Raw genomic sequence first — 15,877 nt, forward strand, 5'->3', positions numbered from 1 at the left:
GATTGTGGGGAGGTGTGGTGAAGAAGAATGATAGAATTCAAGAACATATCTCCTCAGGAGTGGGAATCTCCAAGACTCTTTCCTTTGCTATCTGTAATTTGAGGTAAGTGCGAACTACAGAATAAAGGAACACAAAATACAGAGAGATATGGTAAGCATAAAGGACAATGACAATTTCAAATATTGATTCCTGGGGCGCCTGGGTGGCTCAGTAGGTTAAACATCTGACTCTTGGTTTTGACTCAGTTCATGATCTCAGGGTCATGGGATCAAGCCCCATGTGGGGATCAGTGGGGAGTCTACTTATCCCTCTCTTTCCCCCTCTGCCCCTACCCTGTCTTGTGCCATGCACACACTTGTGCTCTCTCTTGCTCTCTCAAATAAATAAGTAAGAAATCTTTAAATATCCATTCCCATTTTCTCTAGAAGTATGCTTGTATTAGTCTGATTATATAGCCCAGTTTGACTTAGGAAATACAGTCAGCTTGGCAGGTCCTGAGAGAGGGGAGGGCATCTGCTGAGCCCCTGGGTTCTCTCAAAGGAAGGACAGGAAAGGGTGAACTAAAGCCCCTTAAAGCACCACTCAATTCAGGGATCACGAAGGCAAAGCTACGGCTCTGATGCTCTTTGAGCTGAACTGTGTGACGAGAGAGGACAGAGCAAAGGAAACCAGACAGTGTACTTTCAGGAGAGGAGCTCTGGAGAGACATTTCTTTGGAATTTGGTAGGAAGTGAAAACGTGACAAAGTGGAGGGAGGAAGAAAGCAGCTCTTCCTGACCTTTACGGGAGGGTCAGAAGGACTTAAAGAAAGACTTGCATCAACATCAGATCCTTCATTTCGGAGCTGTAAGAAGCCATGGTGTCGATCTTCTTTTCTTTGACAGAATAAACCATCCCATTTTGGGGGAATGGTCTTGGATATCTTTAAGGAGAAAGTGGTAATCACTGTACCACAAGCACATGAACTGGTTTATTCATGTACAGTCCTTAATAATACTGCCTCAGGGCTCCTGGCTGGCTTAGTCAGAGGAGCATGCGACTCTTGACCTCAGGGTCATGTGTTTGAGCCCCACAGTGGGTGTAGAGATTACTTAAATAAAAACAAAAACCTTAAAAAAAGAATACTCTCTCGAGTCAAGGTACATTCCAAGGAATATGCCACAATTCTGTGTAAATTCTGTTTACAAAGAATGACTCTCTTTTATTCTCTCGTACAAGGGTTGGCTATTTTGAGTCAGAAAATCTGGACCGGAAGTTGGTTCTGCCATTGGCTGATTGTGAAATCTGGGTCAAGCCATTTGAACCTCAGTGAACCAGCATTTCTCTGTCCTTCTTGATACAGCTTTAAGGGAAATTAAATGACCCGAATACATTAAAGTGCTCTGGAAATAATGAAATGATAGATAAATAACAGTTACCAGTACTCTTTACCAACACCCTTTGGTCTGGTTGTCATGGTATGGAAGCAAAGTGTGCCAACAACACACAAGACCCAACTCTTACCCAATGACATGGAAAGATATGGTGCATAATGCCAACAATCCTATTGTACAAAAATATTTTATTCTTGGGTAACATCAAATTTGGCTTATAACGCCAATCCCAATTTTTCTTTTTTTGCCTCTGACCCCTAAAGCAACTACAGATTTAACATAGAGGGATACTAAGGAGGATCCTCAATAAAGGAGGGGGAGATGTTTTATCTACCATCACCTTCAAGGGCAGTCTTATTTCAAATAAGGCCAAAAATAATGTTACCATTAAAACCAACAAAATGTTCAGTATTACCTCCTAGATGGTACTCATGGGGCATCCTTGATGTATTTTTAAAGTTAGGTTTTTACCGGACATTTCCTGATTACCCCCTAAGTATTCACACGGTACTAGGTACTCCAGGGGACCATTTGCCCCAAAAGCATTCACTGTTTTTGTTAAACTGAGGAAATGGGAGTAACTAATAAAAAGGCAAACCATCAGGGAGTTCTCTGAGAAAGGTTCACATGACTCAGGGAATACAGGCAAAAGATCGATTACTTCCAAATGTCGGGATCTAACAGTGCTCTATGGAGAAGGATTATTCTGAGGAAGGTCACAGTTATGGAAGGAATGGGGATGAGCAGGAAGGCTGAGAAGCAGCTTGAGCTTCAGAAAGTAGATGAGAGCAGGATGTATTCAGAAACAGCTGCTGTAGCATCGTGGCTGAAACACAGGTACAAAGGAAGATAATGTTGTAAGAGGAAGTCAAGAGAAAATTCTGGAAGGTTTTAAGTGCCCAGCTGAAAAGCTTGATTTTTTCTTTTTTCTAGATGCAGAAATGCAATGAAGTTAGAATGCCATGAAGGGTCTTGGTTCTGGAAAAATATACAATTCAAGTCAGTATGGAGGATTTATTGGAGGGGTGAGAAAGAGAATAAAGAGAAGCCAGCTGTATAAGGAGCATGGCCACAGGTCAGGGGTTTTAAGAGCTGGACAGACAGCAGTGGTGGCACAAAGCAATGGATGAATGGCAGTTTGCTTTTTCATTTTGATGTGACATATTGCCCCAGGGCACCGGTTCTCAGGCACACTGCACTGTCTAGATTCACAGGTCTTGGTGCCTTGGGCTAAACCGAAGAGACAAAGGTTCTCAACTCCCACAAATTTGAGCAACTGCTCCTTTAGAGACTTGCCTGGTAGCATTTGTCTAAAGAAGGTACGGTAAGTCACAAGTGGTCATATGGAAAAGCCTTTCTTAACCAAGAGGCCTGTGATATAATACATGTGACACAAAAGCCAATGTCCAATGATTTCTATGATCCTGACACCACACGGTACCCCCGATTTTTACATCTGTGTCCTCTCTGCCGTCATTGTGCATCTTCTCCAGGCTTTTCACTTCTACAGTTTCTATTTTTCCGCGAACATCTTTTTGAGATGATGACTGACAACGGGAGTTGTCTCACTAATCTGCTATGATGGCGAGCATAAATGATGTCCATGTTTGAGGATGGAAAATAAGATGCATGAATTCGTTCCCAGATCAGACCAAGCCAACGAACCTACTTTCTTAAATGCTTTGAGGCAGATAATATGGCCAAATATATGTACAAATCATATAATCATGAAATTAAAGGACTTGCTTTGTTCTTAAATTCTATTCTCAAATATAAAATCAAAGCCTCTGAAACACATGCAACAAAACAATCACCACCATTAGCATTAATTCCTCTCACCCCTAAATTAGGACTTCTTAATTATACTATAGCGTTCATTTTCTTCTTTCAGGTAACAAAAAAGGAGAGAGAGAGAATCTGTAAATGGAGCTAAACAGATTATTGTGGAAAACAATTAGACACAGAATGACTCTAAGTGAAGATTCCTGGCGCTTTTCTATGTGTGCACGTGTATGCACCCTGCATACCAATGACAAAGCTAGAAAGAAAACTCACCTGTTTTCTTCCTCAAGATCTGCTAGGATTCTCTCTAGCTCCCCTCTTTCCTCACTCTCTAAGGAAATCAAGATCTGGGCAGGACTACGAGGCTGGCTCAGGGGGGAGTCCTGGTTCAAACTTTGGCAGTAATGCTGGATTAACAAATGTTCATCATCTCTGGAAAATAAAATCAAAGGTTTTGGTTTTTTCCCCCCTTATTTTGCTTTGGGGGTCAGGGACTCGGGTGTGTATTTTAAAATAGAAACATTTGCTCTTAACCATTAATTAGACCCTTTTTCCTGTTTCTAAAGACATTTTGATATTTTGAGGTTGTGATCTATGATCTTATTGGTGACAATTCAAAGTATTTCTTGCTCAGATTTTCAAATGAATTGGATTGGCCTATTTACATGGGTAAATGAGTAGCAGAACTATGGAAATACTGGGACTCTATGTTGACCATTAAACCAATAGTTAACAGATATTAAAAGACATAACAATGGCTCTATAATGCTTATGCTACCAAGCCTGTCAAGATAACCTGTTCACTAAACCCATGCTCTTATTAATAATGACCAGGGAAAAAAAACCTTACAACCTTTATAATAATGAATATTTTCTTCAGGGGAGGACAAAGTGACCACAAAGTGTTGCTTTGCTAAGCCAGCTTGAACTTACAAAAGCCATTGAGGCAAGATGGTAACAATAATGAAACTGGAGACAATTGATGGTTTCATTCAATTATTGTTCAGAGAGAACAACAAAAACTGGAAGGAAAAAAAGGCCACTGGGATGACTAATTAAAAGAAGACTGAATACCTCATTCTTTAGAATAGTTTTAAGGACTAATCTTCAGGAACAAAGAAGCAAAGGGCTTACATTTGGGGAGGCAGCTGCAATGTTTCCTTAAAACTAGAAACTCTCTAATACACAGGAGAAATTATTTTCTAAACGTATTGCCCCTAGCTCCTTAGAAGCCTTTGTACATCTAAGTTTTAAGAACTTCGTTCTGTTCTTAATGAGAGGCTAAAACTCTTTGTTTCTCGTTAGATAGGAGTAGGACGGTTATGTTAATATTCCCCTAAGTCTTCTGAGTTGAAAAACAGTACAGGTACTTAGGGGAAAAAATCCTCCTGACTTAAATGATTTTGGTCTGTCAAGCCAGGTAACTGGTCGAGAAGTGAGAAGTTGTCTAAAAGTAATTATTGGGTGTTAAAAACCAACATTTAAGTGAAGTCAACCAATTCCCCAAACATCTTCCCCAGATCTGCCCCCAAAATGTCATGGTTTTAGCATCTAACATGGAGTCAAAATGGATTTTATGTCCTCAGAATAAGCTAAAGCTAAATTTCATTTAACAATTGTAAAAAGATGTTTTACTACTTATTATCCCTCTTCCCAAATTCTGAAATTTTATTGCAAGAACTTCCTGTGGCTAATTACAACAGAGCTTTAATTAAATTTCTCTCACTGTTCTCTCAGGCGGGCAATGAATGGCAGCCATTATTATACAGATACAACTTAAAATAATTTGAATGTGCTAGAGCTTCTAATCACCAAAACTGGTGACACAAAGAAGCAAATCATTCAGGTTGTTTCCATTTGGTTGATTCTTTGGCCACATATTTTCCTGTCTAAGTATTTTATATACTAATCCTACTAATACTTATCCTCGTAACTGAGAAAGAGAATGTACCACAGTTACTTCTGTTTGGGGAAAAGGTTGTTTTTGTTTTAAGTAACTCAGTCATATACAAATGACTGTCAACTTGATTCAACACTCACCTTTGCAGGTGATCACCTTTATCTACCAGATGATTTGTTCTCATGTCCTCCATAACCAGCTATGTATACATGCCATTTGGATGCTATTTCCCTCAGCCTAATCCTTACAAAAGTTCTTGCCTGACTGGGTGTGACCCTGGGCTGCCACACTGACGACATAATAAATTGACCACTCATTCTTCCCTTTGCCTAGATTCTCCATGACAAAGTGGTGAGACATCCGTAACTTAGCAAAGTAGAGATACTCCTGTGCTTTGACTAGAATTTGTTTTCCTCTCTCTCTAAAGTATCTATTCGTTTAGTAGATCCTTGTCTTTTCTCCTTCATATTAGCTTCTTAATCAATTCCGTCCACCTCAGGCCCTTGGTTCATGGCACTATTCCTCTGAGTTCCTCATTGTGAACACTTCCCCAACTCGGTAAGGAAGCCACTGTTTCCCTGTTACCATTTCTAGCATCGCGCTCTCTCTTTCCTTCTACTTGACAGGCCTGGCTTATCATCCCACTAAACAACTTCGACCTGAAATTTGTACCCTGTCTTCTGAAATCCTTCCCCAGACTGCCTCACCTGATTTAGCTAACAATGATGCTAAATCTCAGAAATTTACTGCTTTGGATCTGTGAAGGAAAATGCCCAACTAACCTGCCAGATGGGAATACCAGTGCAACCATACTAAGATTATATGTCTGCTTCCCGAGTGGAGAAAATACTACTTAGCCATCACTTTTAAAAATTAATATCCAATCCCTTTAAATATCTGGCAGGTGTGGTCAAAAATTAACCATTTCGTATAATTTCATTATTTGAGCCTATGCAACTTGGTATTAAATAAGGCCCACTGTTTTTGCTACTCTGGAATACCAGTCATGCCACATTTTGGATGAGCTCATTCCGTGTCAGTTGGTTAAGAGTCAAAGACAAAAAAGTCAACGAATGGCTCCTTGAAAGATCAAGTGAGTCTAATGCTAATTCCTATCTTCTGCCCTACCCTACCTCTACAGCCCTCAAAGCAATTTCATCGTCAGGAACATTTTGTAAAAAGAGACAGGATACTTACATGCTCTCATTAGGAGAGATGCTATCATTTAGATAAGATCCATTGCTGTTTTCCATTTCTGCTAGCCTGATAAAAAACGTAAAAGCTCATTAAAACTTATGTGATTTCTTAGAATCTATTCAAGACCTAATCGAACATTCCTGAAAACTAAAGGATAAATCATGGCAAGAAGAGAAAGGAATCCTTCAAATTAGAGAATGTGTGTGTTGCCCTAACCATCTGAGGCAGTGAGTAGCGGATGACAGCTAGTTTAGTAGCTTTACATTTACGCTCTAAATTAGAAGGGAAGTTGTATTTGGTTCTTCTTCTTCTTCTTCTTCACAGATTGATTTTGCTTTCACTGAGAACAGGCCTTTGTTTTTACAAGAAAAGCTTCCCTAACAACAAATACACTCTGTTCCTTCACTACCCCCCCCTTTTTAAGACAATTAAAGCTTTCCCCTGATGACAGACTTACAGAGCTAGTTAATGCTTCCCACTGTGGACAAACACGTTTAGCAGTTAGACTACTGATAAAGGACGGACTCAGAGTAAGCTCTCTGAATAGTCTGCCACCAATTTTTAGCTTCAAAAACCTCCTTCCCCTCAGACAATAATAAAATCTTCTTACCACTTAAAAAATAAAGAAGTTAACCAAACTCTCACAGACTTATTTAACGAGCATAAGACAGCTTACAATTAGCAATTCGGTTTTTAGGCATAAAAATTCTCTGAAACACAAAGAAGGTGGAACCAAAAGTTGCACGGATTAGGAAAATTAATTATTCTCTTCTTTACAGCATATGATGTTAAATAAGCACGCAAATGGAAAGCCGATGCTTTCATATGCTCTAGAGAACGTAGTATCATTTCTTCACCCATGGATGGCTGGTCTAGCAGTTTTTCTAAGAAGGTGAGATGATTTCTAAGCCAATTCTTTAAACGTGCTCCGTATGCAAAACATAGCAAAGCTATCAGAAATGTTTAAAGGCCAGGGTGAGGGGAGATTGTTCTGGACTAATGCTCTTACTGGTGCCCAAAAACAGCATGCAGTGGAATGGCATGCAAGTTAGAGGGCAAGTGGATTAGTAGAAATCAGACAAGATTGGGGGGAAAAAAAGAAAAGGTTTGTTTCAAATGATTATAGGTTAGCTTTCCTTGGTTAGTTATTTCAATCAATATTTGCCTGGCATTCAACTAGTCTCATACCTGCTAGCATAATGTTCAATGCGTGAATGAGTATCATCGTGTGAAAGCTGAGGGGACGAGGCAGGCCTATAAGGCAGAAAATGTGATTAGTCACAGATACCATCCGTTAATGGAGAAAAAAAAAACCCACCACACAGTCATGTTATATACATGGCCTAAAATGCTTTTATTCTAATGCTCTGGATAATGTACACATTTGGCTGTTCCTGTATCTTAGCTATATCATCAAGTATTTCAAATCCAACTTTGAGAGGTAATTTCTCATACTTTTTTTTTTTCCCAAAGCCATCAAAAGAGATCAAAATCTTCTCTGGAATGTTTCAATTATAGAAAAGGTTGGGGGAGACGATCTCTTTGTGACATTTTTCCTCCTACCTTGTCATGTCTCACATCCTATAGTTCTGAGACTGTGTTGGCACTAGGTGGTTAAAGATTTTAAGTAGTTTATCCCCCACACCATTTATTAGCTGCTTTCTTATTAAATGGAAGCTGTACATTTGCTTGGTACATTTATAGTCAACAATCTTAGTTCCCAGGAGGCCAGATCAGGACCTGTTAAGATTCCACACACTGAGATGTCTTGGTCTGTGCTGTTTTGTAAGGAAGCAAAATATCCACCGATTTAGTATGATTTAGTAGCAGGACCATACTGCTACTTCATAAAATAGAACTGAATGACCCACAATGATACTGTGATGTTCTTAAAGAAGAATGGCTAAATCCAATTAAATGTCACAATATCTGAATTATTTATCATCAGGGATACTGTGTGCTAACGTACAGAGAAGAAAACCAGAGGGGAGCGTTAGCATGAAAAGTCTATACGCTTTTAGGGTGTAAAACCCTACCTTTTTTTTTTTTTTAAGCTCCAGAGACCAAGAATTTGGTCAGGTTAATATTCCCCCCCAACCCTTTTGTATCTGATCTATTAATTACCCTTGAAGTTTTTATTGTATCTTTTGGATTAACCTTAGGGGGAAAACAATCCATCTGTTCTGAAAACCGGTTTGGACTTGTGCTTTTTGGTCATAATTGGAATAGGACAAAAGTTCTCTTCCATTTCTGTCCTGACACAGAAAGCCTTTAGGTAAAGGCACAGATCCAAAAGTCCACAGTACTGTATTCAGTGAGGACTGGTTTAGCCCAACGTCCAAACAGCATTAATAGACGCGGTCAAAACATTAAGAAGAACACATCTGCTTTTACTTATATGGGGAAAAAAAAACCCATGTAGTTACCACCTAGGCTTACCTAGGAAGTGTGCTGGAATTCCCTACTTCTTAAAGAAGACACACAATCCTAACATGATTACAACACAGTATAGAAAACAACTAGGGAACTGAGGTCTTCCCAGAGAGATAAATGTCTTATTTACAAAACCAGTATTGTCTAGGTCAAGTGTCACTCTAATCCAATTTTTAATGAACTACAAAGACCTTTAAGTTGTCAGCAGGAAACAGGGATGGCCACCGAATTTACTAGGCAGATCCAGAGATTTCCATGTGAATCTTCTCTCTAGTCTGGCAGAGTTCACCTCATTTCTTAGAACCACGGAATAGTGCATTATTAGAAAAATGCTATGGTTTGTTTTAAAATATTCATTGCAGGTCAAGGTCATTTTGTACTTGGAGTATTTGGTTTATAAATGCTGTCTTCTAGATCAAACCAGTTTTTCATTTACATACTTCTTTTTTTCCTCATTTACATACTTCTGATATGCTAAACGCCCACCAGGAAGAAAATGTCTAAGTGTTTTTCCTGCTAATGGCTGCCACCTTGGTAGTGTATAGAAGAAAGACAACCTGAGACCCTTGAGCATAACTATACCAAGAAAACTAGGCATGTAAATCCAAAACACTTTGGTAAAATCTTATACAGAAAATATTATGCAGCTCTTTAATTCTTAGCCTCGAGGCTAATTCCATGTGATTTTTCTTATTAATGTATGTAGCACCTAACACAGCATGCCTGAGCACAAGAACTCCTAAAACCAGAAATTAAAAAAAAAGAAGTATACTAACGGAGGTACCTATTAAACCAGAAAATGAACCAAAAGGGAACACTGTTCAGAGAAGGATCATTTAAAAAACAAGAATAAGTAGAAAACCACTTAGTCCAGAAACAAAACTAAATGCAAAGCCTTCTGAAACACTTTTCCAAAAGATGGTAAGAACACTGTTCTCCCTTTCTACTTCCTACACACAAAAAGATATCCCCAGAAGGATGAGCCCTGTTACTATTAATGGCCAATTATGTCCCCACCTACCACGGGTTTCTCTTTTGTGAAAACTCCATTAATAAGTTTTCATCTGTTTAAGGTTTCCAAGCAGACTAGCTCAAAGGATACTGTTCGTCTGATTTGTGGACAAACCACAGAAAAGTTTCAGGCTAGATTTAGTTTTTAAAATAATATGACAAATACAGGTAAATAAGGATTTCTGCTAAGAAAAAAAACCGAAGATCTGTATGTCAGTCAACGTTCAAATTCTGTGATCCACATAAGAATCTGTTAACATCAGAGGGAATTCTTGCAAAATTAAGCCACCTCAGGACCTGGCTCTTCTATCTAACAGGAGAGCTCTGCAATATATTTTATAAATTACTTAAAAGCTCCTGAACAAAGACATTAATAAAAATGCAGGCATTAAAGAAAAGGACTGTTGCCTGCTGGGTCTGGTTTTCTTCCTCAAAAGGATAATTTCCCACTATTTCTGAATAATCAGACTTTTTTTTTTAAAAAGGCAAAGTAATTTTTTGTTTTAGTTTTTAGAGGACGATATTTTAACAAAAGATCTTATTAATTTGAAAGTTCTTCTAAGTTGAAGGCAAACACCCTCTACTTAAAATAAGTGACATTACATTTTCCAACAACAAGGCAATAACCAGGTTAAATGCCTAAAACTGCTCATGCCACTGGATTAGCATCATGGTACTTCTGTGATTTTACAGAAACTAGAGAAATGTTACTTCTTTGACTTAGGAAAACTACAATATGTGCTGAAAATAAAAATAATCAGGCAGTGGTATTTAAAAAGGAAAAAATGGGGGGGATATGAAATGAAGGAGTCAAGCTCATGGTGCTAATTAAATATTTAAAGAATAAAGAATATGCATAAAGAGCCTATTAAAAAATAAGTGACATTAAAATCACTTGTCATGTTTTTTTCCTCATTAGTTGATGTATTCAGTAAAGGTTTTTTTTTTCCCATTCAAGGAACCATTAGTTATTCTTTGCTTATTATTTTGTGTTACCTCTATCCATGCATTTTTAAAGTCATTCTGTAGCATATTTGCCTTTTGGATATTTCAACTGGCTAAAATTTATTCTAACACAGAACAAATCCATTCACTTAGTGATGATTTCAGTCTATCAGTTTGTTTTAAAGTTTCTCATTTAGAAAAGGTTCAAACTTTGCTAAATAAATAAAACTACCTAGGTTAGGGAAAACAATTACCTACAAATAGGAAAAAACAAAAAACAAAACAAAAAAACCCCCCAGAACTGAATCTAAATAACTCCCCTTGATGAGTAAAAATATCAGGTATAGGTACCATATCTCAAAATTAAGGGGCACAATAATGCAGCTTTAACAAAGAAAGGGATGCCTTATATTCCTTTTAGGCCAATAAAGACTTAAAATAAACCTCAATTAATAGCTTGCATTTATCACTATAGGATTTTTAAAAAACGATATACTTTAAATTAAATTACATGGTAGAATAAAAGAGACCCAATAAAAATAAATTGAGTTCTTCTAAATTGGTCATTTCCCTCTCTAGATAATAGAGCTGTCTGACTTTAAATAAATATTTTAATAAAGTATGTACGCTCTGAAAGAACAAAACTGTTATAAAAACTCCACACAATGTAACTTTTTAAAAAATGCATGTTTTGTTTGCTAATATATAAATCACAGACTCCCCAGAGTTTTCTAATAACATTATAAACTCTAAGATAAACCAATTATCTGCTGGTATCTAATATCAGTATTATTAATATACACCAATAGTGTATAGTACACTTTCCTTCCAGTGTAAATGTGTAACTAGTTATGAGCTGAATATTTAGTTTGGAGAGGAGAGCAAAGTGAGTTTAGTTCAAAATTGAGAAACTCATGTGTGTGCAGATTAGTCCGGTAGCATGATAAAAAGTATACACGCCTGACTACAATTATTCCCTCAAACTCCACATCACACTGTAAAACAAATCCAGCTGATTTCTAATGGTCCACTTGTAAACAGGCCCTAAAGAACAAACCATCATCCTTTCGAAGGTCCTGAAGTACTGAATCTCAAAAAATATGACTCAAGAATGTTATTATGCAATCAGAGGAGCTTATCACGGAAGAATACGTAAACCCATCTTTCAGGAATAGAACTAACTACCCATTTGTTTCTTTGATGACTGATTCCAGGCCAGGATGTCTGCTGGTTAAAACCTGACCAGGTGGGGACCCGGAAACCTCGCTGATTCTCCTGATCTGTGGTAGATGGCACTCTCAACGTCTTAACCGCCGGAAGAGAAAAGATGAAATGGAGGAAGGGAAATTAATGTGCCCTTAAAAGAAAACCAAACCAACAGAACAAAAAATTGTCAAATCAAGCAAGCAAATGTGTCAGTGGTAGCAGCCCCCTTCAGCAGAAGTACTCACGCAGAATCTACCGGCCAGAAGTTGATCAGAGTAACAGGACTGCAAAACAAAAAATGAGGTGGTGAAGAGAGACACAGGCAAACTCAGCCACTAAATAAATAAATAAATAAATAAATAAATGTCAATTAATTAAAAAAAATACTGAGAGGTCAAAATAAATAGAAACCAACCAATTAAGTATGAACCATGAAAAGCGACAGCCAAAGGTGGAGAGTGAGGTGACAGAAAAACAAGTGTGCCGTTGCCATCCGTTATGGAAAACACGAGAAGGTTGCAGAGAGTTGGAGGTATCATCATTTTGATCAAGAGAATCATTGCTACTTACTGTGAAGAAATTTCCTGTGAATGTCTTTTCTTTCAAGGAGATAAAAGCGACTAGGTATGACCACACAGATACAGAAAGACACACGCCTAGTGATTTGTGAGGGAGGAAAACCGAAATGAAAGACTGGAATCACTCATTTGTAAACAGTCCCATATTTCTTATAAGGGAATTAGTAGCTGTCACATAGTTTCTTTCCCTGCAAGATCAGGTTTCACTTTTAGAGCAGGTAATTGTCACGGGACAACTAACGTGGGAAAATGGCAATTGACCGTCAGCTTATTTTTCTCTTTTCGGCTAACGTAAGTCTAAAGAAAGAAATAGGAGAGACTGTTTGCACTTGGGAGTGAAGGAGGGCGTTCAGCTGAGAGGAGCTTAAATATATGTCAAATGAGAGACTGTTTTGCGCTTGCCACTACTCACGTTTCCATGTTGTCCCCCTCTAAGACCGTCTGCACTGGCAGGTAGCCCATTCGGGGATGCTTCGCAAAATACCTTTTGGTTCGAAATTTGTTTTTTAGTACCTTGGCAAAGTCACGAACATCTTCTCCCGATGTAGTCTGAAAGGGAAAGTGCACTGAGCTCAGACCCGTAAGGGTACGATTTTCAGGGTAAAAGACCACTCCAGCATTCTGCCTCAGGGCACTTGTTCCCTAACTGCAGAGACAGTGGGGGGTCAAGAGCTAAGTCTATGGACAAAACCTGGGGCCGGGCCTAGCAGTTGCTAGCAGGGCTCACTTAGGCAAGTTATGAACCTCTCCAAGGCTTCCACCACCTGTAAAGTGGTGGCAATAATACCTCAACAAGTTATGACGGAAAAGTGAAGCGCAGGAACTACGAGGGCTCCTCAATCAATGGGAGTTTGTAGAAGTCTTAGTAGTGACCTGAAGTTTGGCCACACCTTAAGGTATTATACAAAAATGATTCTGTCCACAGTGATGTCCCATTTCACCCACTGAGTCTCATTCTATCTGGTGCGTGGCTCATTCTCCATCACTGAATGCCTTTGCAAGACGAATCCAAGTGAGAAAGACAGTGAAAGACCCGGGCCATTGTTCTGATGCAGGAGAGAGAAAGAAGAGAGTAGAAGCTTCTAGAGTGCGTGGCATCCACCTGCCGATACTGTTACCATGCAGGGGGGATTTATGAAGTCAGGGGCGGGGCCCAAGCTCCTGCCCTTCCAGGAAGCTCCTAGATAACCCCAATGCCACGGAACAGGCAGCGAATACACGTGGTGGTTACACCCACGTGTGTCTGAGCACCGAGTCTATGTCCTGTCCAGGTAACCAGCGATTCTTCCCAAGTTCTAAGAGCCACTGAACACCTTCCCAAAACAAGATCTTGAGAGAAAGCTCCACCTTTAATTATAGAACCTTGGGCAAATTATTTAACTTCAAGATCTCAGAGCCCTCATCTGTAAGAATGGGATAATAATAATACCTACTTCACAGAGTAGTTTGAAAGGCAAAGGCACAGGTATATATGTATGTATGTATACATACATACACAAAAGAGTCACAAAAAGAAATAAAAATAGAAGGCAAATTCCTAGCATCAGTTAAGCCAGACTGACTGAAAGCTGTGGGTCAGAGATTCAGAGGAACCCCACATCACCCCTACCCCAACACCCAGCACGCCCCATGGCCACACAACTGCTAGGGCTGTGCCAGATCAGTGTGACAATGGCTTCCCGGCACCACCGCAAGCACTAGGGATCGAGTCAAGCTGAAGGCCACAATGAGGAGTCCCTTTAGCCGGGGAACATCCGGGGAACTTAGAAATTCCAGCATCGCACATCATCTGCAATAGTGGACAGAAGTGAGGCTCCTTCCCGGTGAGCGAGCTCTTGCTGGGAGGCATCTGACTTACCGGTGTGCAGTACTCCACCATGGGGTAGTGCATTTTATGGCCTTTTGCAACTCGACCAGAAAAAAAGCAACTTTGGCAGATGTCATAGTTAAAGTGCTTTAGACTTCTGTACCTGGTGAAAAACAAAAACACACACATATGTATTTCTTCAAATCAAACCCCCCAGGAAAGTTCTTTGATAAACCTTCTTCCACACTGCCTTAATTCCGGAAACAGAATGCGGTGCTCATTAATCCCACAGGTAAGTGGTTAACTTCCTCCATCTACATATCTCTGCTGCTTCTCCTACAGTATCAAAACATTTTGGCAGGAAGATCATCCTATAAACATATGGAAGAGGAAAGAAAATTTCAGCTCTCATTTAAGCTCCACGAGGAACCCTTTCAGATTAAGTAGGAAGATACTGGCAACCTTCCAGTCTTTTGAAGACCAAACACAAGATGCTGAAAGATCTTCCAGGAGAGAGAGAGAGAGAGAGAGAGAGAGAGACGGATGTGCTGCAGACCCCCTACCCATTCTGGGGACAAACATTTTCCTGAAGAAATTATTTTCAAAACAATTTATCAAGAGGAAGCAATTTCATAAAATAAAGGCAAATGAAACAAGGACTCTCACTGAAAATTCATCTAACTTTAATCACATTTTCTGATTGACTGGCATGATTCACCTTGAGGTAGTTACTTGGATGATCTCTTTTATGTCTCCCTCTTCAGAACCACCTCCCCCCCCACCGGCACCACGTTACCCACAAACAATAAGTGAAGCCCCAAGAAAAGACAAATCGGAGCTGGATGAAAGCAGCTGTAATCTCTAAGTACATACACCCCCACTCTCAGTATACGCTATTATTTCCTATTCTCCCTGCCTTTTGCTTTCTTAGATAACAACACTAGCCAATTCAAATAAACATATTCCTTCTGCCACATATGGGGATGTGGGGGAAAAGCTACCTTTTTTAGATCCCAACCATCTTCTGAGAGGGGGAGGAGGAAAGAGAAGTGCCGCTTCCCGAAATAATCGAATTTGATAAGGGCAAAAGAATTAAAGGCAACATCACTCTCAGATCTTCCAAAGCACTCCCCTTTTCTAGTCTGTGAAGCCTCCCCCTGCACATAAATCTCACTCACTGACCAGGGCAGTTGAGAGAAGAAAGGTAAGTACTGGAACACAGTCCTCTGTGGGTTCCCCTCCCTCTCTCCCCTGGCATCCTTCTTAACTGTCCTTCGCGAGCACTGTCTACTCAGGGTTGTCGATCTAGCCTTTAGAACCCTCTAAGGGTTTTTGCAAAAACTTCTTTGTCAAGAACATGAAGTATGAAAGGACAGAAACACCAGGGGTAGAAAGAAGAAGGAATAAAAAGCACATGAATGGCATGAAGTAGATATTTGGAAACAAAGAAATAAAGCAAGTGTGAGCAGAACTAAAGAGTATTTACTCAGCTGTTAAGTGGGTTCTGCACAGGCACAGGCCATACAAGTAGTTCACAACTACCCGGCTAAGCCATTGCTGGGGAAACCCGGATGTTGAGCCAGATGTTGAAATACCTCACCATTTCAAAATCTGGATTTGGGATTCTCGTTCAGTAAGATTAAT

General features: G+C 39.4%; 1 protein-coding gene across 3 annotated transcripts in view; it reads right to left on the reverse strand.

Annotated features, from left to right (window-relative positions):
• LOC111150534 (dystrophin) overlaps positions 1-15,877 on the reverse strand; it is a 2,087,545-nt gene that overhangs the window by 53,371 nt on the left and 2,018,297 nt on the right. For 2 of the 3 annotated variants that reach the window (XM_022508030.1, XM_022508028.1), the window contains 6 exons: positions 14,285-14,396; positions 12,839-12,975; positions 12,094-12,132; positions 7,442-7,507; positions 6,254-6,319; positions 3,430-3,588 (listed from right to left, as the gene is read on the reverse strand). In XM_022508030.1, coding sequence (XP_022363738.1) covers positions 3,430-3,588; positions 6,254-6,319; positions 7,442-7,507; positions 12,094-12,132; positions 12,839-12,975; positions 14,285-14,396 — 579 coding nt within the window. The remainder of the gene's footprint in view (positions 1-3,429; positions 3,589-6,253; positions 6,320-7,441; positions 7,508-12,093; positions 12,133-12,838; positions 12,976-14,284; positions 14,397-15,877) is intronic. The other variant, XM_022508029.1, reaches the window with a different exon arrangement.

This window comes from Enhydra lutris, unplaced genomic scaffold (assembly GCF_002288905.1).
Source record: "Enhydra lutris kenyoni isolate GAN:26980312 unplaced genomic scaffold, ASM228890v2 scaffoldscaffold23, whole genome shotgun sequence".
Taxonomy (NCBI): Eukaryota; Metazoa; Chordata; class Mammalia; order Carnivora; family Mustelidae; genus Enhydra; species Enhydra lutris.